The 25,818-nt window shown below is 37.5% G+C and overlaps 1 protein-coding gene across 2 annotated transcripts; it reads right to left on the minus strand.

The window, feature by feature from the left end:
• Nucleotides 1-334: 334 nt before the first annotated feature.
• GINM1 (glycosylated integral membrane protein 1) lies at nucleotides 335-23,863 on the minus strand. Of its 2 annotated transcripts, none has more exons than XM_036906953.2 (8): nucleotides 23,679-23,863; nucleotides 14,561-14,620; nucleotides 14,304-14,400; nucleotides 8,183-8,334; nucleotides 7,476-7,632; nucleotides 6,800-6,930; nucleotides 5,276-5,439; nucleotides 335-1,817 (listed from the first exon to the last, which is right to left on the minus strand). In XM_036906953.2, exons 1-8 carry the CDS (start codon nucleotides 23,796-23,798, stop codon nucleotides 1,706-1,708), a joined length of 993 nt encoding a protein of 330 aa, XP_036762848.2. In that variant the 5' UTR covers nucleotides 23,799-23,863; the 3' UTR covers nucleotides 335-1,705. The 2 variants fall into 2 exon arrangements, with proteins under 2 accessions (XP_036762848.2, XP_036762847.2); XM_036906952.2 differs by having other exon boundaries at nucleotides 6,800-6,933; nucleotides 23,679-23,862.
• Between the last annotated feature and the right edge of the window lie 1,955 nt (nucleotides 23,864-25,818).

Consider the following 25,818-nt stretch of genomic DNA (forward strand, 5'->3'; position numbering starts at 1 on the left):
TTTTACACAAGAAGCCAACTGAGGCCTGAACCTTGCCCAGTGTGACTTCTTTCCTAGTGCTAATGGTAGCTTCCCTCTTCCTGGGAGGGCGTGCAAGACCCTTCATTTTACCATGCTAATCTAAAAGGACAAATCTATGTATCTGTGTACAACTCTGCCTGACTTTATTCTGCCTATGTGAGAGACTACACTATAGGCAAGTAAATACTTATAAGCCTAATGCTGCTCACTATACTTGAATAAAACTCATTAATCCATTCAGTAATGGACTAAGCTAATTAACATGATAGTTAATGATGCAAGTAAAAGTTAAATAAGAGCCAGTGGAATAAAATTTTAGGTAAGATTTTCATTTATGATTACATGGAAAAAAACTTACACCCTTTCCTTGGGCCTTAAGGAAACTTGAGTGCCTTGCCATGGTCCAAGTCTCACTGGTAAGCAGAAAAGGTAGGATAGGAGTCTGACTGCAGAACCTGAGCTCTCCAGTTAGCCATGCAGCCTCCCATGACATACTCCTCACTAGCGTCTACAAGCTTATGCTTAATGGATAAGACCCTGATATCATTTGGAGTAAGAACTGGTGATTTTTAGAAACTTGGAAGGATAGAAAGAAAGAAAGTGTTACTAGCTGGGTGATTTTAAGACCCAATTATAAATTGAATGCTCTTTATTATTCTATAATATGGAAAGAGTAAATCTCACAGGGCTATTCCTTATGAAAAACAGGTAGGCAAAATGAAACATCTCTCCTTTACTATCTGTTATCCTTCCTGCACACCAGTCATTACTTTCTGGAACAATGTATTTAAAATGTGTTGCACTTAAAAAAAAAAAGATTTAAATAAAAGGATAGGAAGTATCACATGGGATAAAAATTATTATTATTATGTACTAGACCACACTGTAAAATATGTCAATATGAGTGACAGTTAAAAACACCAAACACTGTTGTAGAGTGAATTAGCTTTAAGAATCACAACAGCAAAGGCATATGCTAATTCCATGATACTGATGGACGTTTACTGATTTGAGTCTTGGTTTTAGACAGTGTTTGTAAAAGGGGCTATTATATATAAGTCATTCTCACCTGGGCAAAGTTTTTATACCAAAAACACTACTTTTTTCCTCGAAGAGTTTATTTTAGAGTGAGAACATGTCACTATTTAAATCCTAGCGCATTCAAGGCAAGTGGTCATATAGGATACAATCAAATCATGATACACTTCAGTGATTTTTTATACTGAGTCACATTTAATATAAAGGCACATTTTACTTAATAAAAAAATAAGTGTTAAGTTCTTGAGCTTTTAAATTAGAAGTTCATAAAGTGCTTTTTATGAAGTCTCATATATTACAGTAATTTATGTGGATATAATTTCCTTAAAGGCACCTTGAAAAGTATTGGCACATGGCATTTTTCTTGCCTATTCTTTTTTCTTTTTGGTAATTTCAAAATTTCCTCATATGTATTCTCTTCCACTTCACTTAAATTTTCCTTAACAATTCATTATCTGAATAGCCAGCCCTGTTAAAGACTGAAGTGAACTTGTCACTTTAAAGGTCAAGTTTTAGGCAGGTTTAGGAGTTTAGGAATTTCTCTAGTATACAAACTGATTCTAAATGATTTAAAGTAAATTATATTTAAGTGGCAAATTTAGAGCCAGTAGACTGTAGTTCAGAGTCCATGATTTGAGATGGTATTTTAAATACATGTTTTATCTTCAAGGTACTTTGCAGTTTTCTCAGGACTATCTGGAAGTGAGTTCATAGCTGTCACAGGCATAACATTCACTTTATCCAACTGAAGAATTCCTCTGAAATATAAAGATAAAAATTAAGTATTTCCACTGTCTATAGTTCAGTAGTAAGACGGGGCTACTTCAAGGTTATAATTAAATATATACCTGGGGTTGGGTGCTCTTCATTTTATTTAGTTTATAATGGCTGTACAAACTCTGAGTCCAGAGTTCACTTTAACCAAATCAATTAAGGGAACAGAAACATAAAAAGGAGGTTCCTTACTTTGTACTGTAAGGAAGGGAAGGACTGGAGAAGTATAGATCTCCAAGGCAGACAGAACCTGAGATTTGCACAAGTCAAGCAAAAAGACTAGGCCAATGAAGCTTTTTAACCAGAACTCACCACTGGAATGCAATCTTACATCTTTAGATAGCATTTCTCCTTTTGTTACCTTTTAAAGTACTTGACTATGGAGCAGATCTATGGATTAGATCCAAGACCCTATATTTCAAGTTCATTGTCATCCCAATCAAAACATAAAGTTGTTCAGTGAACCGATCAAGCTGTTTCTAAAGTTCCCAAGGAAGAAACTGCAAGAATAACTAACATTTATGAAAAAGAACAATGGGGAGAAGTTACAGTTGCCCTAACTGGCTATCAAAGGTTATGTTAAAACATGGTAGCAATTAAAACCTTGCTAGTGACATACAACTTGACAAATAACTCAGTGGAAGAAGATAGTTCCGAAACAAGACTAACGTATATGGGAATTTACTTCATCATAAGGTAACAATCCGAGTCAACAGGCAAATTACTAATGGAACAGTGGCCTCTCTGGAAAACAAAATCAGAACTCTAGATTCACCTATACACAAAAGTGACGGTGAAAAATAAGAAAACACTTAAGTAATTTTAAGATGGGAAAGTTCTATTTAAGAAAAATTAAAACTCTATATAAGCCATAAAGGAAAAGCATGAATTACTTTGACCCCAGATTTAAAACTTAAGATGTTAAGTACATACCATTATAATTGGGATACCATAAACAAGAACAGAAGACAAATTGGGATTTTTTTCAAGTATCTGCAACAGATATTATGTACATATAACAAAGGAACTCCCACATATTGATGATTATTACCAAAGGCAATACAAAAGAAAAATGGGCAAAGGCATGTCACAGGAGAAATATACAGCCAATTATCATGAGATGCTAGATTTAGCAAGACTTGGACTAGCACAGATACTAACAAGAAGAAAATGCAAACTAAAAGGAGATTATATTTTTGTCCACAGGAGCAAAAACAAGAGACTGCTATCAGGTGTTGAGACGATGTTAAATATGTATACCCTTGGATCCAGTAATTTCACTTTTAGGAATCTTTGTATAAAAATATATATGTACATTTATGAATGTATACTAAAGCACTAATGGAAATAATATGAAGTTGGAAATTACTGAATGTCTAAGGGAGGAATGGTTACATTATGGCACTACCTGTACTGTGTGAACCACTATGCAGCAATAGTGAGAACAACTAGGCCTAGGTATGTACTGATAGGAGAAGATCTGGAGCCTATGCTTCCCAAACTGCCCTGAGACTCCTGGGGTGGCACAGACAGATTCACAGAGGCACACAGAATGTTCAAAACTTTTTAAGTTTTCTTGTGTGGTATTAGCTTGAGGGTAGTTCATGGTTTTAACATTAGATTGTACTACCCTACACATTCCTTTCAATGAAGCCCTATCTTTGCAAAGCTGAATTTTTGGCAGTTAGTGTGATAAAAAGCAACACTGTGCAAAAAATTGAACAGGAAATGAGGGTGGCAGTGTACAACTGGATTCTAAGATTACTGCGTAGTGCCCTACAGGCACACACATCCCATCAGTAAGTTAAGAATTTAAATAAAAGTATTTTTTCTTTCAATTTTTCTTGTGGCCTAGGTAAGAGCACCAGGAAAAAATTACTAGCACAGTAATAGTTCTATGAACCAAGAAAGTTTGGGAACCTCTGTCATAAGTGAATAAAGCAATCTGTGAGACAGTTAAAAGAGTTGGTTGATTAACAATTATAATAGTATACACTTAACATCAATATACAGAAGCTGGATAAAAGATGCACACCCAAACAGTTAACAGTGATTACCTCCAGGTACAAGAACTGAAGAACAGGGAAGTGAAGAGGGACTTTAAACCTCACCGCTCTCTACATTTCTGTATTGATGAAATCTTACACTATCAGAAAGTATCCTCACTGCCATTGATAAGTATATTGCAATTTGGGTTTTAATTTTACATTGCATCTTTTCCCAAGACAAGTAAAACAGTCCATAAGTAAAATATTTGGTAAGAGAACAATAAAAACATTTACAACCCTGTTTTCTATGTAGGTTTATACAATAAAGTTCAAAAAAGTTTCTGAGCTTGCTGGTAGCCAAAGGAAAAAGGAAGAAACTATTAAGTCATAGAATTTCCATTATCAGAAAGAAATGGGAAATGTTCAGGGGACACCGAAAGTAAAAGATGGGGGGGCACTAGCACTTCTTTACTCCTCAAGTGCTTGGCTTGCACTATGACTCCCTTTAAGGGAGGCTTCAGTTTAATCTTACGCATGAAGAAATGGGAATTTCAGACTTTGTGGCAAGCAACTTGGAGAGCAAATGTTTAAATTTGCTCTTTTTTTTTTACAAATCCTATGGTCTCTCCAACGTAGTGCAATGTAATTTAGCTAAGCCAAAAACTAGTCATCTCTGTTCTATTGCGATTTACTTTACTAAGACAACTACAATGGCTGCTTAACTGGTAAAAAAGCTAACAATAAATTCATTTTCAAATTTATAAAATAATTTCTTACAGTTAAAAAAAATCAAGCTGTACAGAAAGGGAAAAGGTGAAAGTCTCTCTACCCCTGCTCTCATTTCCACTCATTAGAACTTATTTTGACATTCCAGAAATTTTCTATTTACTTATACACATATACACCTAATCTGTTTTACCTAACTGGGATCATACTGTTAATGTTACCTGCCCCATCTAGTAGATTCTGGACTTCTTTATTTGACAAGCAGCAAGAATCCCATTGCAATGTGTGAACCATTAGTTAGCTAAGCCCCCGTGGATAAACAGTTCAAGGTTTCCTCTTGCTTTTATTTTCTGTTACAAGCAGTGCTGCAGTGAATATCCTGTTAATCTCCTAAAATTAACTCCATTGTAAATCGATACCTTGGAGTAGAAAATACAGAGTGAAGCTCTCGTTTCCTTTCTTGCACACATTGCGTTGTCCACTACAGATATTTGTTTCCTTTTCTAATAAACTAAGTTCTTAGCAAGCAGTCTCTCTTATCTATATTTGAGTCCCTAAGACAAGTGTCTTGTTGGTAATAGATACCCAGAAGTGTCTCTTAATTTTGCTAAAGTTGGAAGGTTGTCTTACCCTTCCTCATTTTTATATTTTCTAAGATATAGTAAATCCAACTCACTTTTTGATCATTAAAAATAACAAATTTTGCTTCAAAAATAAAGAATACTTACTTGTATTTACAAACTGGGCAAAGCATCTTTAGGATGGTTATTACCACAGCTGCTCCTGTAATTCCAGCCACCATGACATTCAAAAACATAAAGAATACTGGGAAAACCCTGCTCCAGTACCTACACAGATCTTTTCTGAGCTTTTCCATCCATTGACACACCACCTAAAAAAGGATCTTTGATTAGATATACAGGTATATTTTGAACTCTAAGGAACTTAAAAAATTACGTTCTAGTTTGGGGTGATGACATTTTGTATCTTGGTCACAGTGGCAGTTTATGGGTGGCTATACACATGTCAAAACTTATCTAACTGTATATTATAAATGGGAGCATTTTGTTATTTACAATTTTCAAAATTATGTTCTAACAATACAGGCACAAAAATGTTACTATTCTTTACCTTTATTTATACTGTAGTTTAACAATAAATGAAAATAATTGCTAACTAATGAAAGGTTAGACTAGTCCATCTTATGCAAAGTGGATGAGTCAACTATATGTTTCCAGTAATTTGGAGGGTAAGAGAAGAGGGAGAAAGCTTCTTAACAGCTTTTGGAAGACGGGGAGTTCACCGTGTACCAAACATGCTTCTCTACTTAAAAGCGTAAGAAAAGAAATCTAGGCATGCATGGATGGCACAGACTTTGAAGAGAGTCTGATCGTGGGCTGCCCTGCTCTGAGGGAGGTGGGGTAGACACGGTGAGGGTACAAGAGTTCAGGCAGCAGAAGTAACCTGAGTTTCTCCAGCAACCCCAACCTTCAGTGAGAATTCAAAAAATAATCTCTGGAATCCTTTGAGACTAACCATAGACCCTGCTCACTTAAATGGAAGTTATTTTGAGTAAGAGACCTAGCTAAGGCATATGAAAATACCAGGATACTGTCTCTGAACCCCAAGGATCTTCCCTGTCAACAGGATAATGCCATCAATAATATATGAGGACTTTATAGGTGCCAATGTGTATTTAAGTTTGTACCCACCTCATGTAATCCTTATAACAACTGCATGAAATAAGCACTATATTACAGATTTTATGGGTATTCCACGGTACAGATAAAGAAACTGAGGTTGGAGAGTCTAGGAACCCAAGATCACATAACTAGTAAGTGGCAGAACCAGGATTCAAACCAATACAGTCTGACTCCCGAAAGTACACTCTTAACTAAGTGTCTTCACACTGATGTACAAGATTCTGAGGGCACCATGCACGTGCGAACGTGCGAGCACAGGAGTCACAGAATAAACAAATGGGAATAGGAGAGAGGCTTTGGAACTGAAAATCCCAAACAAAATGAAATCCAGTGACCTGATAGTCATTATCTGAATATACCATTAAATGAAGTTTAGAAAGGAAAATAGGAATACTTAAAAAAAGTCACATTAAATACAGTGATGAATCCATTATTAAAAATGTTTTATACTTCTGATCCTCATGGTTTCCACCTCATTTCAAATGCTCTTTTCTTCACCATAACCATAAATGCTTGTGATATAAAGATAATTCCAAATTGCTGATTTACCTTGTATGAAGAAGGAGGCTCTGCTCTAAGAGGGGTTTCGGGTAATTTCCCAGGTAAAGCGTCTCCATCTACGGTGGTCTCCATGTTCCTGATGAGATACTGGCTGGTGGTCTGTGAGGAACGCACGCTTTCTGCTGAGGAGGAAGAGCCAGGTTACCAGGATGCCAGGCACGCGCTGCTCTCCCGCCTGCCGAGCCTCAAGCCACTAGGCCAGAGAGGGAGGAGAGTAAGAACGGATACTTACCTGCGCAGAGAAAAAAATAACATATTTGATTGTTTAAATTTAAATGCCAGAAAGTACCCATATACTAAGACAGTTATAAGAACTATAGCAGTTATGATTCTATCATACAGAAAGTCAAATTTTCAAAAGTTCTGTGTTTCAGTGGAAAATATGAATGCTGCTTCTTCCAAATGAAGTTAAACGAACAATACTCTTATTATGTACTTTGTGATGATTACCCAGAGTAAAAGCAGATAATTGCAGCAAAATGTCACTACGCAATCACATTCTATTAAGACTCAAAATAGATTTCTACAGTCCTTAAAGAGACTTACTATACATGTTATAAAGCATTTCTGAAAGAAGCTTACTTCCAAACATATTATGATTAAGAAGCTACCAATTAAATGAATCATTTCCTTAATACATCAAATAATGGTCTTTTAAAAATACCTTTTTTGGAGAGGTTGGGAAGGGTAAATAAAGTGTCACTGTCTCGGGAAATAGAGTAAAGCATGCTTTCTTCCAAAGGTAGAGTGTAGTTTGAATGTCTGAGTATTCCCTGGTTCTTAACTAAAATATCAATTTCAGTTACATCCTTTTGGTGAGCCTGTGAAAGAAACAATAAGCAATTATTCTTTATTTTAAATAACAGCACAACCCAGTAAGAATCGAAAACTGAATCTTCCTCCCTGATCTCTGCAACCAAAAACACTGTCCTAGTCAAACAATTACTCTTTATTCTCCCCACTCCCACTTTGAGGCATTTAATTGACAACTTTAACCACACTCTGTGTGCTGCGGCACTCGCTGATCTGGAAGTTTGTTCTCAGTTCCATTTCATTTGCTTAGCGACTTAGCCAGGGGAAGTGGTAGCAAAGCAGTGAACCAAATTCAGTCCCTTCACTCACCTGCTGTTTAATGATATTTCTAATATTGTAAAGTGATACAGACATGGATGAATATGATTGATTTTTTAAAAGTTAACATTTCCAATGCTAAACAAGTAAACACTAAAACAAAACATTCAAGTGACTGGACACAGGTAACATTAGGGTACCTTCCTTCCTTATCAGAAATAAATAATAACTGAACACATGCATAATACCTAGCACATATCTTCAGAATTTAATCCCCAATTAATAAGCATACTGTCTTACTTGTTTTCCATCAATCTCTACTACCTCTTCTTGAATGACAATTAGTTGCAAACTGGAACCAGATGTCATAGGCCATTCATGAACTAAAATCCTTACACTGACAGTTCCAAAATATTCTTTCTCTTCCAAATTCTCCAGATTTTCATTCTTCACTATAAAAAAATAAAGTAGTGACAGCTTTGAACAAAAAATGCCAACCAAATCTGTTACTGAATTTGACCATTTTGATGACATTTACATGGAACAAGACAGCTGTATACCAATTTCTCTGCCTTCATCTCAGACCTCACTGATGTTTTAAATTTATGAACACAAACACAACTTGACAGGTCCTGACAAATCTTACAGTCATTTGAAGAACAAAAAAATGCCTGATATATGAAACACCACACTATTCCTTTACATAGTTTATTAATGAGGAACAAACATGGCATAGCCATTACAAAGCAGGCTAGAAGACACAGCCAATTCCATGTTTTAGTAAAGTAAGCATATTCATTCATCCATTCATTCATTCATTCATTCACAAAATCCAGTGACTGGAGGAGCCCACGCAGTGAGGACACTGAGCTTTCTTCTCAGTCCTGTCCCTAATAAGGGACTTCTAACTATGGGAAAGGACGGACATGGGGAAGAGGGTGGGAAAGCCCTGTAATTACTCCCCACCAATGGACCATAGGGTAGGATTAGCTACTGGCCATATTCCTCTCTAGCTAAGAACCCTCTACCCCACACCAAAGGAGGTGGAGTGTGGCAGTTCTGGCTGCTCTAAAGCTGGTGCCTACTCTAATAAGGCAGAATGCACTATAGAAAAAGATACATCAACATAAACCAATGAAACTGCTGCAAATGGAGCATTTAGTTTCCATCCCTCAAATGTTATGGTCTGATGACTGCAGAACCACTTGTCTGAACTGATTGGGTGCCTTTATAGGGCTAGTCCCTTCATCTGGATGCTTTTTACTAGTCACTCTCCCTGGCCCCATCCATTTCTAATAAACTGCTTAAGTAGTTTTGGCTACCTTATCCCTACAATGCTGAATTCATGCCTTTTTTTTTTTTTAAAGCACTAACTTTCTTGCAGTGCGTCTCTTAGTTTATAAACCTGTCTCTTCCACTAGGCTGAATTCCTTGAGCATATGCATTGTGTATTGTATTATAGCTTTTGTTCAGCCATGGTCCCATTCAGAGTTATAAATACAAAACTTTAAATATACATGCTGTCATATTATCCATGATGTTTAAACACCTGGTCTAGTGGTTCTAAATCCTAACTATGTATCAGAATCAACTGCGGAACTGTATAGATCCCACAGCCTCACCCAACTGCAGTAAATCAAAATTTTTGGTGATTATAGACTAACATTTATAAATTTTTAATTTTACAAATGTACAGACATTTCTATTGAGAACCCAGTGACCTAACTCTTTAGCTCAATCTTGTCTTCACAAAACTGTCCTTCCTTGACTTCTGTGTTTTTGTTAGTTAAGTCCATCCTCCTCCAAGCTACTAGATTACCTTTGATTCTTCATCCTTATTCTCTATACCCAGTCAGCTGCTTCCTCTGCATTCCAGCTCCAAAGTATCTCTTATATTTGTCCTTTCTATCTCCTACCTATCTCTCCACCCAATATCTAGTTCTTTAACTGCTTATTTTTACAATACTTACCTTTTCCCGCCCCTTCCCTTCAAACCATTCCGTAACAATGTCAGACTCACCTCACCAGAACAGCTGCAATTACACAGCCTCCCTGCTCAAACACCCTCAGCGGCTGCCCCATGACTTTGCTGCTGACTCTCTGAATCGTGCTGCTTCTTCAGGATCGTCATGGCAGCAACCTGCTGCTCCTCTCTCTCTAGTTGGCCTCACCTCTCTCCTCTCCGCTCAGGCTCATAACTGCAAAGCTTCCCCCTCGTATCCATGTCAGTGTCTTCCCTGACAGATCACCCACTGGTCACCCTCCTGGAGCAGGGGGCTCCTTGTTAGCATAACTGTATACCCAAAGGCTAGTGCCCGAGGGCACAAGAGACTCAATGGATGAGAAAATGCAGTCACATAAATACATCAAAGCGGTGACTCCTCAGCCCCCAAAGCTGGGACCCCTGCTCTAGAATACAATTCAGTGGTTCTCAGTGGCCCTTGCCCCTGGTATTCATGCCCTTGTATAACCCCCTCCCAATGAGTGTGGGCCAGACCTAGTAACTTGTTTCTAACAAACAGAATACAGCAAAAGTGATGGATGTCAATTCTATGACCGGATTATAGAAAACTGACTCCTGTCTTGCTAGTATTCTTGCTCTTGCTGGCAGTCTCTCTTGTCCTCTCGTTGATAAAGCCAGCTGCCAGGCTGTGAGATGCTCCAGGGAGAGGTCCATGTGGCAAGGAAATGAGGGAGGCCTCTCGTGAGGAACTGAGGCTTCCGCCCAGCAGTTCACAAGGAACTGAATCCTGTCCACAACCACTGAGTTAGCTAGGAGGCGGACCCTTCCTAGCTAAGCCTTGAGATGACTGTATCCGTGAGAGAGCCAGAGTAAGAGGACCCAGCTATGCCAAGCTCACATTCCTGGCCTATAGAAATGAGGTAACACTGTGGTAGCACACTCAGTTTTAGGTTAAGTAGTTACACAAAAATGTATAACTAATACACCTACCAAAGAAGAAATTTTTTAAAAGAACAAAGGAGAGATGATATTGCATTTAATGTTTTGAAGATTCTTACAACTAATAACATGGGCATTTACTTCAGCCATCAAATAAACGAACTCAGTGCAACAACTGGGATTACTACAAGGATGACTATAACAGGTAGAGCGGCCAGGTTGCATTCCATGCCAAATTCCTAATGAACACACCATCAGTGGAATTACTTAAATCAGCAGTAGCACTTCTTTTCCTTGCTATGAATTAGCTTGTGGTACACTAACTTCCTCACCAAGAGCCACTAGAAGAGATGTAAAAAAATAAACACATACATACACTCAAAACCCACATCTATCTGGAGGCATCAGAGTTAAAAGGACAGCCAGCACCCCAGGAGGCATGTGCCTATTCCCAAGGTGACCACGTAGAGAAGCTGGAAAGTTGAGGAGAAGGCAATGGCTGAGGCAGAGAAGCTAAAACAGTGCTTTTGGTAGTGTCACGCAGAGGAGAATAAAAGTAAGTGTATGCCTACAAAAATGTCCAGCAATTGTGACAAGATTCTAGAGAAAAAGGAAGCACAGTAAGTCAACATTTCTATGCAGTTTTCCCCACTGAAACATTTGCTGATTCATAAATGGGAATGGGCTGAGAATCTGAGCATGCACGTAAGATACTAAGAAGTGAAGCAGAACCTATGTCAGGCTTATGATGATGTGGAGTTTGGGGCCCACAAAAGAGGGAAGCCCTTGTAAACACCCCAAATTTTCACTTGGGATCTAAAAAGAGGTATATCTGAGGAAGTGAATGAGAAATAGACTAGACTTACAAAGACTGGAATCCAGCCTTCATCAGTTCAATCCTTGACTTAATAATCAAGGTACTCTGCTCGTTATTATCATTATGACAAGGGCTAAAATAATCTTCCTTAGAGGAAAATAATATCATCCAGAGCCTTTATAACTTTCCATGCCCAATATCAAAAATAACAACACATAGTAGAAGATAAAGAGAAAAAAACAGATATGAAGGGGCTCCAGAAATTACAGTGGGCAGGCATGAGCTTTAAAGTAACTATAACTATTAGGTTCAACAAAATAAGACAATAAAATGGAGACTTTCACCAGATAACTGTTAAGTGATCAAAAATAAGAACCAAAAAAAGAATGAAATGCAATAAATGAAACTAAATTAGACATAGCTGATGAATGCATGTGCTGGAAGGATGGAAAGAAAAAGGATGGGAAAAAAACAGAAAAGAATGTAAGATATATATGGAACCCTGTGAAAGAGTCAAACGTGTAAATGAAAAGCAAGATGGGAAAAGAGAGAGGATGGGGAAGTAGCATTTGTTGAAAAGATAATGACCAAAAACTTTCCAAAACTGACAAAAGACACTGAGTCACAGATTAAAGAACTGCGCACCTGTGTGTATCATAGTGAAACTACTGAAAACCAAAGACAAACAAAAAAAATCTTAAAAGCAACCAGAAAAAAATGTTAGTCTCAATGGAGCATGAGATTGACACTGATTCTCAGTAGACACTACAGTGAGAAGACATGGAAATTAGCCTTTAAAGTGCCAACCCAGGCTTCCATACCCAATAAAAGTATCCTCCTAAAATGAAACCCATGTAAAGATGTTTTCAGACAAACAAAAGCTCAGGTAATTAACTGCTAACAAATCTGCACTAAAAAAATACTAAGGGGAATTCTTTAGGCAGAGGGAAAATGACCCCCGAGGGGAACACATATATTCAGTCAAGAATGAAGAGCAATGGAAAGGGTAACTATAACAGTAAACATAAATGAATATTGAACTATAAAAAACATTACATTGCATTGGGTTTAAGAACACAGAGTTAAAATGCATGACCATAACAACACAAAAGCAGAAAGGGAATAAATGGAGCTTAAGTGTTCTAAGGTTCCTGCACTGTTTGGAACATGATAGAAGTACTAGTTACTGATCTCAAGGGTAACCATTAAAAGAATAGTAAAATAATACAAAAGCAACTTGACAGAGGGGAACAATGAAACAACAATAAACAACCCAGAAGAGGGCAAAGAGAAGAAAAAGGAACAGAGAACAGGTGGGACACAAAGAGGGAACAAATAATTAAGGTGGAAGATTCAAATCCAAATCTATCAATTAATTACATTACTGTAAATAAATTAAAATTCCAATTAAAAGACGGATTGACTGACTAAAAAAAGAAACCCACTAAGTATATGCTACTTATAAGAAATTCACCTTAATTATAAGGACCCAGAAAGACTGAAAGAAAACAGAAGGATACCACACAACATTCTACCTCCCTAATCCCTGCCCAGTCAAAAAGGAGTTATTGCTAAAGTAATAAAGATAAAGCTGATTTCAAGGCAAAAACATCATTATATATAAAGAAGGACTTACTATAATGATAATAGGGTTAGTCCACCAGGAAAACATCATAGGTCTAAATCTGTATGGATTTAGTAATATTGCATCAAAATATATAAAGTAAAAATTGACAAAACTGAAAGGAGAGTAGACTAATCTATACAGTGGAGATTTTAACATGCCATCCTCAATAACTGACAGAGCAAGCAAACAAAAAAATTAGTAACTCCGTAAATGACTGAACAAATCTGACCTGCCATATATGGAACATCATATCCAACTCATTACATAATTTACTTTCTTTTTACGTACACATGGAAAGCAACATTTACTAAAACTGACCACATGCTAAGCCATAAATTTCCAAATTTCAAAGGGTTAAAATTATACTACATATATACTCTGAAGATGGAGGTATAATCAGCAAAAAAAAAAAAAAATCCCCAAATATTTGGAAATTAAGGAATATACTTTGAAAACTCCTAAGACAAGACAATAGCACAATAAATAATTAGAAAACACTATGAACTGAATGATAATGTAAATATATTACAAATCAAATATAAGATACAAGTGTTCAGAGAAAAACTTACTGCCTTCAGCACATATATTAAGAAAGGTAATAAGAATACTATACATATTTCTTATCTTATTTCACTTAAACAGTATAGTACATTCCAACACAGGTTAAAAAGAAAAAATGTTATATGGACAATAAGGGCAGAAGAAACTGAAAACTACAGGAATCAATCAGATGATTCATTTTTCTCTTTCTTTTTTTTTTTACAGTTGTGATAAGCACTCCTCTAACAGTTTACTCTTTACATGTAAATCTTCATTTACTACATATACATACATTCTTACATGGATATCAACCTATCAGAAATGCAGTTCCAATCAATGCTAATCTCATGAAAGAGAAAATGTACATATGCCATTGTAAAGTAGGAATAGAGCTTTCAACACACTGGGGTTGTTATGCCCTAGTAATGATGTATATCATGAATTGAAAATGGAAATATGTAACATCAGAGAGTTGTGTTTCATTAGTATTATTAAAAACAGAACAATTTTATGGAAATAATTTAGTAGTACTCACCTATCAAAGTCTGACAGCTTATTCGAGTTACACCACTATTTACAGGGAAGTCATTTACATATACCTGTCCATTCTCATAGTTTATGTGAAGAACAACCTTAAAATAAAGCAGCATATACATTAATTCCAACAGTTTATAAATAATGACAAACTTCATGTCAAAAATACAAAAAATTAGATTTGTAGGTAAATATAAAACATGTTGCATAATACTTAGCTAAGTGATACATTAAAAACATAGTCAGAAGAGGACAAACCTGTTCTTTAGATACCTCCCCATCATCTTTCAGGGTAGTTACATCAATTCTGATGCTGTCCTGCAAAACAAGTATTATATAAGTTGAATAGGCAAGCATTTCACAATAGAGAATAACTCGGTTTTTTCTTTTTGCCTCAATTATATTTATTGCATAATTACTTGTGACATTAAAAGAACATTTTTAAGCCAGGCAGAGAAAGACAAATACCAAATGATTTCACTCATCTGTGGAGTATAACAACAAAGCAAAAACTGAAGGAACAAAACAGCAGCAGACTCACAGAACCCAAGAATGGACTAACAGTTACCAAAGGGAAAGGGACTGGGAAGGATGATGGGAAGGGAGGGAAAAGGGGATTAGGGGGCATTATGATTAGCACACATCATGTGGGTGGGGGGCACGGGGAAGGCAGTATAGCACAGAGAATACAAGTAGTGAGTCTATAGCACCTTACTATGCTGATGGAAAGTGACTGTAATGGGGCATGTGATGGGGACTTGATAATGGGGGAAACTAGTAACCACAATGTTGCTCATGTGATTGTATATTAATGATATTACACCATAATAAAAGAAAAGGAAAAAAAAAGAACATTTTTAAAAACCTATCATTTTTACTTTTATAGATTGTTTTTTTAATTTTGATATCATTAATGCACAATTACTTGAATATTATGGTTACTAGACTCCCCCTATTATCAAGTCTCCCCACATATCCCATTACAGTCACTGTCCATCAGCATAGTAAGAAGTTAATAGAATCATTACTTGTCCTCTCTGCATATACTACCTTTCCTGTGACCCCCCCAACTACATTATGTGTACTAATTGTAATGCCCCGTTATCCACTCTTTCCCTCCCTTCCCACCCACCCTCCCCAGACCCTTTCCCTTTGGTAATAACTGTTAGTCCATTACTGGGTTCTGTGAGTCTGCTGCTGTTTTGTTCCTTCAGTTTTTTCTTTGTTCTTATACTCCACAGATGAGTGAAATCATCTGATACTTGTCTTTCTCTGCCTGGCTTATTTCACTGAGCATAATACCCTGTAGCTCCATCCATGTTCCTGCAAATGGTAGGATTTGTTTTCTTCTTATCACTGAATAATATTCCATTGTGTATATGTAACACCACTTCTTTATCCATTCATCTATGACGGACACTTCGGTTGCTTCCATTTCTTGGCTACTGTAAATGGCGCTGTGATAAACAGAGGGGTGCATATGTCATTTTCAAACTGGGCTCCTGCATTCTTAGGGTAAATTCCTAGGAGTGGAATTCCTGGGTCAAATGGTATTTCTATTCTGAGTTTTCTGAGGAACCTTCACACTGCTTTCCACAATGGTTGAACTAGTTTACATTCCCACCAGCAGTGTAGGAGGGTTCCCCTTTCTCCACATCCTCACCAACATTTGTTGTTGTTTGTCTTTTGGATGTTGGCCATCCTAACTGATGTGAGGTGATATCTCATTGTGGTTTTAATTTGCATTTCTCTGATGATTAACGATGTGGAGCATCTTTTCATGTGCCTGTTGGCCGTCTGAATTTCTTCTTTGGAGAAGTGTCTGTTCAGCTCCTCTGCCCACTTTTTAATTGGATTATTTGCTTTTTGTTTGTTGAGGTGCATGAGCTCTTCATATAATTTGGATGTCAACCCCTTATCAGATGTCATTTATGAATACATTCTCCCATACTGTAGGATGTCTTTTTGTTCTACTGATGGTATCAGTAGATGCTTTTTAGTTTGATATTGTCCCACTTGTTCATTTTTGCCTTTGTTTCCCTTGCCTGGGGAGATATGTTCATGAAGAAGTTGCTCCTATTTATGTCCAAGAGATTTTTGCCTATATTTTTTCCTAAGAGTTTTATGGTTTCATGACTTACATTCAGGTCTTTGATCCATTTTGAGTTTACTTCTGTGTATGGGGTTAGACAATAACCCAGTTTCATTCTCTTACATGTAGCTGTCCAGTTTTGCCAACATCAGCTGTTGAAGAAGCTGTGATTTCCCCATTGCATATCCATGGCTCCTTTATCGTATATTAATTGACCATATGTTTGCGTTTATACCTGGACTCTCTATTCTGTCCCACTGGTCTATGGGTCTGTTCTTGTGCCAGTACCAAGTTGTCTTGATTACTGAGGCTTTGTAGTAGAGCTTGAAGTCAGGGAGCATAATTCCACCTGCTTTATTCTTCCTTCTCAGGATTGATTTGGCTATTCGGGGTCTTTTGCCATTCCATATGAATTTTAGAACTATTTGCTCTAGTTCATTGAAAAATGCTGTAGGTATTTTGATAGGGATTGCATTGAATCTGTAGATTGCTTTAGGCAGGATGGCCATTTTGACAATATTAATTCTTCCTAGCCAAGAGCATGGAATGAATTTCCATTTGTTAGTGTCCTCTTTAATTTCTCTTTTTAAGAGTGTCTTGTAATTTTCAGGGTATAGGTCTTTCACTTCCTTGGTTAGGTTTATTCCTAGGTATTTTATTCTTTTTGATGCAATTGTGAATGGAATTGTTTTCCTGATTTCTCTTTCTATTAGTTCATTGTTAGTGTATAGGAAAGCCACAGATTTCTGTGTGTTAATTTTGTATTCTGCAACTTTGCTGAATTCCAATATTAGATCTAGTAGTTTTGGAGTGGATTCTTTAAGGTTTTTTATGTACAATATCATGTCATCTGCAAACAGGGACAGTTTGACTTCTTCCTTGCCAATCTGGATGCCTTTTATTTCTTTGTGTTGTGATTGCAGTGGCTAGGACCTCCAGAATTATGTTGAATAACAGTGGGGAGAGTGGACATCCTTGTCTTGTTCCCGATCTTAAAAGAAAAGCTTTCAGCTTCTCACTGTTAAGTATAATGTTGGCTGTGGGCTTGTCATATATGGCCTTTATTATGTTGAGGTTGCCCTCTATACCCATTTTATTGAGAGTGTTTATCATGAATGGATGTTGAATTTTGTCAAATTCTTATTCAGCATCTACAGAAATGATCATGTGGTTTTTGTCCTTTTTGTTGATGTAGTGGATGATGTTGATGGATTTTCGAATGTTGTACCATCCTTGCATCCCTGGGATGAATCACACTTGATCATGATGGATGATCTTTTTGATGTATTTTTGAATTCGGTTTGCTAATATTTTGTAGAGTATTTTTGCATCTATGTTCATCAGGGATATTGGTCTGTAATTTCCTTTTTTTGTGGTATCTTTGCCTGGTTTTGGTATTAGAGTGATGTTGGCCTTGTAGAATGAGTTTGGGAGTATTCCCTCCTCTTCTACTCTTTGGAAAACTTTAAGGAGGACGGGTACTAGGTCTTCACTAAATGTTTGATAAAATTCAGCAGTGAAACCATCTGATTCTGGAGTTTTGTTCTTAGGTAGTTTTTTGATTACCAATTCAATTTCTTTGCTGGTAATTAGTCTATTCAGATTTTATTTTTCTTTCTGGGTCAGCCTTGTAAGGTATTTTTCTAGAGAGTTGTCCATTTCTTCTAGGTTATCCAGTTTGTTACCATATAATTTTCCATAGTATTCTCTCATAATTCTTTGTATTTCTGTGGTGTCTGTAGTGATATTTCCTTTCTCATTTCTGATTCTGTTTATGTGTGTAAACTCTTTTTTTCTTTATAAGTCTGGCTAGGGGTTTATCTATTTTGTTTATTTTCTCAAAGAACCAGCTCTTGCTTTCATATATTCTTTCTATTTTATTCTTCTCAACTTTATTTATTTCTGCTTTAATCTTTATCATGTCCCTCCTTCTACTGACTTTGGGCCTCATTTGTTCTTCCTTTTCTAGCTTCATTAATTGTGAGTTTAGACTGCTCATTTGGAATTGTTCTTCTTTCCTGAGGTAGGCCTGTATTGCAATATATTTCCCTCTTAGCATGGCCTTCGCTGCGTCCCACAGATTTTTGTGTTGTTAAATTATTGTTGTCATTTGTTTCCATATATTGCTTGATCTCTGTTTTTATTTGGTCATTGATCCATTGATTATTTAGGAGCATGTTATTAAGCCTCCATGTGTCTGTGGGCTTTTTCATTTTCTTTGTGTAATTTATTTCTAGTTTCATATCTTTGTGATCTGAGAAGCTGGCTGGTACAATTTCAATCTTTTGGAATTTACTGAGGTTCTTTTTGTGGCCTAGTATATGATCTATTCTTGAAAATGTTCCATGTGCACTTGAGAAGAATGTATCCTGTTGCTTTTGGATGGAGTGTTCTGTAGATGTCTGTTAGGTCCATCTGTTCTAATACATTGTTCAGTGCCTCTGTCTCTTTACTTATTTTCTGTCTGGTTGATCTGTCCTTTGGAGTGAGTGGTGTGTTGAAGTCTCCTAAAATGAATGCACTGCATTCTATTTTTCCTCCCTTTTTTATAGACTGTTTTTAACAATAGAAAAACAAATGGAAGTTTAATACTTCCTGTTACAAGGAAGTACCCAGGAAAACTGAGTAACTTCTTCAAAGCCGGTTTTATGCTCTTACTCACAATTCAGATTTTTCATAATCTACATGTTCTTTCCATTTATAAGTCACACGTTATATATGAGCATGTAATATGCAAATGTACAATTTAAAAATTAACACTCATGTAGCATGCATGTCAAAAACTAGGATATCATCCACTCCTTGTAAATCCCCTACATGACCCTGTCACATCCACCTCCCTTCCCTCAGCAGGAATCCCTATAGTCTTCATATTAATCATTTCTTGCTTTTCTTTACAGTTTCAGTACCTGTGTATCTCTCTCTAAACAAAATATTTACTTTCATCTGTTTCTCAGCTTTATATAAGTGAAATAATATTGTATATATTCTTCTGGAATTTCTTTTGTTTGAAGTTGCTGATGCACACTGCTATAGACTTTCATTTATAGTGCTCTGTAATATTCCACCAAATGACCACTAATTCACTCATCTATTCTACTTCTCAATGGACATTTGAATTGTTTCCAACTTTTTTGTTTTCAAAAACAAAGTTGCTCTAACCCTTCTCCCACATGTTCCTGAGTGCATGTATACTGCAGTTTTAGTGCCTCTCAAGGTATGCACAAAAGCAGTCTACTAAAATAGTTGTTTATTAATGTTCATGTTTATATAAACATTATATATTAGTAAATACTAAATATTATTAAATATAAATATTTAAGTTGATAAATGACACACTTTCTTTAATGAATATTCTAAGAAGTATGTATCACTAGTCACAGGAATTATAGTTTGTCATTTGTAAATCAAATTTTCCTGTTTATTTACAGATAGACGTGTAATCCTAGAATAAAAATAATACTCTCAAATGTCCTTTCCTTGAGGTATTCTTCACTTTGAAAATGAGAAAATTATTCAAAAACATCAAAATTATATACAGTGCATTTCTTGACACTGTATCAATCCCCCATACTTCATATACTTCTAAGAAATGAGAGAATAAGACTGAAGCAATTTTAGGGGTTTGAGTTGATTCCACTCATAGAACAGGATTCTAACATACCATAGCATACATCTGGCTGACTTTGGAATACTTCCCATTTCTCACAGGAACCTAGGAAGCTTCTGGACTAATGATTCCTCAGAACCAGCCCAGTTTTCTCCTGGTCCACCCTAACAGAATTAAGTGTGGTGAGAACCAATATATTCATCTCTAGAAAAAAACCAACATTGGGTAAGCCATAAAGTTAATATATTATGTTCAGATTCCAGCCCAAAATTTCTCTTTTCAAACTAGAGGATCTTTTAACTATAGACTATTATTCTTCTAACAGTCCAGTGCTAACTCTCCAATGATGGTATTTTAAGAAACCTTTGTATAGCTTCTGCCTGTCAGTAGTGAGCATGCACTATATTGCGAGTAATTTACTACACTTACATACATCATATTTGCCTAGTAGAATACGGGTTTTGTAAAAGACAATTACTAGACACTAGCATAATATCTTTTCCAGAGAAACAAGTTCAATTAAATTCTTTTTGGTCCTTCTGAATGACTTCATTTCAGAAGAGACCCTAGTCCTTTGCTGCCTCCTACCCTGAAGTTAAGAGCTAGGCCACACTTCTGGCTCTTCCTGAGAGCCTCTTACTCAACTGGAAGTTCAGGCTCCTGAGCCAGGGTGGTGGTGTATACTTAGAAAGGGGAGGAGGGGAGCAGAACTGAAGTTTCTCCCCACCCATTTTCAATTCTTCCTCTAATTTGTTCACTCTGGGACACAATGGCTTCCTAAGGACAAAGGTAATAGATACCTGGTTTAAAATAAATGAGTAAGTCTGAAGGGAAGATATGAAATAAACATTTACACATATAGGAACATAAGTGTCCCCTGGATGCCTTTCTTTGGTGACCAAGTTAATGTAAGAAGAACGTCCTATAGAAATTTTTATTATTTTACAATCTGTATAACCTCAGCTTCTAACAACTGCATATGTAAACAAAACAGAAAAAATGCTTTTAACCCAGTAAATGTGGGTCACTGGTGGGATAGGAGGAGAATTTTCCTGACTTCAACCAGTTTTCATACATTTAGTTCAGCTGAATATGAAAATGAATAGATGAGCAGGTATGTGATAAAGTGCAGTAAAATACTAATGGTAATCTAAGTTTGCACTATTCAATATGGTACCCATTAACCACATATGGCTATTTACATTTAAATTAATTAAAATTAAATAAATAAAATTGGGGATCAACAGAGGTGAGGCTTAGAACCTCACCCCCCCTGTTCTGAGAGAAATCTTCTGCATACGTGGATGTTTTATTGCCCTTGTCTAGCTTGGATTAACACATAGTCTACAGGCACACACCTGATCATCTACATTTGCTCTCTTACAACACTAAACTATGTTTTCTACCTTTATCTTGTATCTACCTACCACTTCAGCATTTTATTAAAAATAATAATAATAGAGAAATGTGGTATCCACATATAAATCAAGTATAAAAATCAAATGAGTATTCATATTTGAACTGACTGTTTATAGTTCATAATGCATGAGCAAAACCGAAAGTTTCTGTGATGGCTGCCCTTGTATTGTTCACCATGTAAGAACTTATTCACTATGTAAGAATTTGTTCTCCATGTAAGAACTTGTTTGTTATGCCTCAGAAGATTGGAGACTGATGAAAATTAGGCTTGGGGTGGATTAATGATTGTGCATTGAGCATTGACTCCCCTATACAGAATTTTATTGTTGTTAACAACCATTTGATCAATAAATATGAGAGATGCCCTCACAAACAAACAAACAAACAAACAAACAAAAAAAGTACACACTTCCAATGGTAAAATAATAAGTAACCGGGATGTAATGAATATAGTCAAGATATTGTAACAGCTTGGTATGGTGATAGCTGGTACCTAGAATTGTCATGTATATAAATGTTGAATCACTATGTTGTACACCTGAAACTAATGTAATGTAATACTGTGTGTCAACTACCCTTCAATAAAAAATAATTATCTACAAAAAAAAAAAAATTAAATAAATAAAGATTTAAAACTCAGTTCCTCAGCTGTACTGGGCACATTTCAAATAGTCAACAACCTAGTAGTAGCTAGTGGCTGCTGTAATGGAGAGAACAGATGTACACCATCGCTGCACAAAAGTCTACTGGATGGAATTTTACCTAATATGGGTGACCACCATAAAATTCTTTCAGATGTTCTGTACATTTGAAAATTTTCACAATAAAACCCTGAAAGAAATTGAGATCAAGAGGCTTCAGCTTCTTATATAAACATTTCTAAAGAAAAAGATTCTCCTAGCTGCTCAGCATTTATTTAATCTATGAAACTTTGAGTTTAAATTTGGGCTTTCCTGAAGTGGGATGAAGGCATTAGAAGGGAAACTGAAATGAACTCACTAAGAGCCCCCAGTGCTGAGTATTTCCAGCTTGCAGTCAAAATGCGTTTGTTTTGTTTTGTTTTTCAGGTAATGGGGACAGACTCAAATGTCGTTTGGGATGTAAGGAACTATGATGGAACTTTAAAATTTGGAAAGAGGGAAAAACAATGTCTGTATTCCCCTAACCTCAGGGATTATTTTTTTATTTGGTCTCTTGCCCATCATATTCATATTTTTGACCAGCTGCAACTGTGGTCCACATGTAATTTAGATATAAATAGTTCTCCGGGTTTGCACTGTTTCTTGGAAAGCCCCAGCAGAACTGAAACTGAGATACTCTCTTAGTTTTTGTGATCAGGGAGAGTAATGCCATTAAAAGTAAAAAAGTGACATTTAGGTGTCAGTTACCCCTGAATTTAGAGTATTCAAGTCTTGAATAAGCAGAGGTGTATTCAGGTCGCTTCTTTTCATTCTGGGAAAACTCACATTTTAAAATCTTCAACCTTCCCTCCCATACATTCAACTGATTAAAGACAAAACACTGGTTTAAGTCCATCCAACTCCATGGCAAAACTTTAAGAACCAGCCACTCTTTAGTACGGGATGCAGTGGTTCTCAAACTTTAGCCGGCCTCACAATCTGCAGGGCTTGCTCAAACAGAGCGCAGGCCCCACCCCCAGGGCATCGGGTCAGTGCGATCCGATAGGCTCCCAAGGGAGGCTGGGGCGCTGGTCCCACCACCCCGGAACTATAGCCGAGGGGGCGACGCCAGGGTACGAGCTGGGTCTCTAGCCACTCGCCTTCTTCCGTGGGCCCGGCGTGCGCGCACCCAGACTCCTGCACGCCCGCGCAAGGCAATCCTTCCCACCCGCCGCCGCCGGAGGACTCACTTGGCCTGGAATCGCTCCCGTCCTCGCTCGCTGAGAAACTCCCACATTTCCCCAGCACATAAACACTGTCTTGCCCCGTGCCGGCTGTAGCCCAGAAGGCGCCATGGCAAAAGGCTGAGATCACTCGCGATCGCGTACTTTCGACGGCAAATCCCCTCAGGATGGTAATGGGACTGCCATAAGAATCTCTAAGTTTCGCGGCACAAGAGAAGAGCCCCTTCCGCTCTCTCGCCTTCCCTCCCACGCCGCCCTTGTTTCCTTGGGCGCTTCTCCCCTCTCTTCCTCTGGGGACCCGGACCCCGCTCCTGGCCCGTCGGCCGGAGATGGGAAGCGTCGATGGTGGACGCCACAGTCGCACGGCCCCGGCCCCCCCGCCCTGCCCTACCTTTGGGGCTTGGAATGGTGGCGACGACTCAGGGGTGCCCGTCGTCAGCCACCCGGGGACAGGCAGCGCCGCGAGCAGGAGCAGCCGGAGGGCTAGCGGCGCCCGCGGAGCGCCCTCCATCTTGGACAGGCAGGCAGCGCTGGGCGGCAGAGCCGTGAGCACCGAGCGCCGAGCCAGCCCGAGGGGCGGGGCCAGGAGGGCCCATGAGGCGCCCGCAGCAATAGAGGCTGGGCTCCGGGACTGCGCGGGCGCGCAGCTGAGCAATGCGCAGGAGCGGAGCCAAAATCGTGGTAGGTCCATTTCTCGTTAGACCCGCGCTCTGGGTTGGAGAGTTAGAGGCTATCACAAGTGTGAATACTTTCGCTGCCATTATTTTAAAATTAGTATGTACTAATTAACATATATACAAAATTGGTATATATACATTTTCACATAGCTATACCTCTGTGCATGTATATTTACCTGCATCTATAAAAGGAAAATAATGGTAGTATATCGGAACACCATTATACTTAAATGCATCACATTTAAGAGGGGTAATTTTATTAGATCGGTAGTTATCACCCGTAGCTGCACAGGGGAATTGCCTGGCCACTTTAAAAGGTGACTGATTCTGTGTTCTTGAGCACCCGAATTTCTGTAACTAATCCGGGCTGCTGCTCGGGCATTAGTAGCTTTAGAGTTCCCAGGTGATATATTGTGCCAAGGTTAAGGATCAACTACACATTCAACATTCGACCGATTACTGGAAGTGGCGTGGGAACAATACTCTCACCTGGAAAACAGTTCACCTGGGCTCTTGCGTCCTTCCCGGTTAGTTTCTTAATCTACAAAATCAAGAAGACTTTTCTTTCCCCCTTTAAAGTTTTTTAAAAATATTTTATGAAATCTTCTACAACGGAGAGTGCCAAGAAAGTCAGGCATTTCATATTAATAGGAGTGCATATTGATTGAGAAGAACTTGGAGACGGTTACCATTCAGGCAGAAAAAGAAACATGTAGCTTTTCTTTAAATATGAAACTTTTAACATGAAAAATATCTTTTTTTCTCAAATCTTTGTTTCTCAGACTTTCTTACTCTTTTTCAACCCCTCCACCCATGTCTGCTTTTTTAGCTAGGGTAAACGACAAAACCTTTGTAGTGTAAACTGCAAAATCATTCACCCAACTCCTTGCCTACTACTATATATGAGATATCTAGCATTATTAACTCCAAGTGCATTCTGCAAGGAAGTCGTCCCTGGCTCCCCGCCCTTGGGTTCCAACTGCAACCATTGCCCTTTTTTGAATGTGGAGGTCAGAACACATGACATATGTAGATCTGCATAATTTGAATTAGTAATCTATATGTAAGGTTCCAAAGTACATTTCCATGAAAAGTAGTTGCGGAGGTGAGTTAGGTTCTGTATTTCCCAATAGAGCCCTGCCCATGTAGTATGACCATCCATTATTCTTTCACCAGTCTGTCTCCTCAGCTAGTTCTGAGCTCCGGGAGGGCAGTGGCCAAACATTAAAGTACTAAGTCTGCTAGAGTAGGGGTTAGTTGGGTAAATAATGCCTAAGTAGTAGATATATTTGATGAACAATTTTACTATTTTGTATGATGTGTTTCTTTTTAAGCCACTGTTTTGCTATATGCAAACGTGAAACCATGGAATTTTTTGTTAAAATGTCCCATCATTTAAAACACACTATACCTACCAAAACTCTGCTGAGTTCTAAACAAAACTTCAAACAAATCTTGGTGCAGGATTCCACTCACTTGTCATCTGCCAAAAGACTCAGCTTGACATGCTCAGCCTTCACATTAATCTGAAAAATAAAAAGAAACAATTATTTTGACCAATAAATCTGTCCATGTTAATATGCTGTGTACTTTGATGTTCTTTTGAGTTGACTTATGTCAATTTTTTTTCTTTAATCATGGAACCCATCTAAGAGTTCAGTTTGCCTGTAGAAACCAGTGTGTTTTCTGTACACTTTAGATGCTTTGTTTCTTGAGGACAATCTTTCATAAAGCAGAAGATATTCTAAAAAACTTTTAATACCATAGAAAGCAAAGTATATAAGATGTATAAAAAATATTTCTTTGTTCTCACACCAAATAGTACTCTAACTCCAAACTTTGATATATTTCCTT

The sequence above is a fragment of the Manis pentadactyla genome, chromosome 12, assembly GCF_030020395.1.
Source record: "Manis pentadactyla isolate mManPen7 chromosome 12, mManPen7.hap1, whole genome shotgun sequence".
In the NCBI taxonomy this organism is placed as follows: Eukaryota; Metazoa; Chordata; class Mammalia; order Pholidota; family Manidae; genus Manis; species Manis pentadactyla.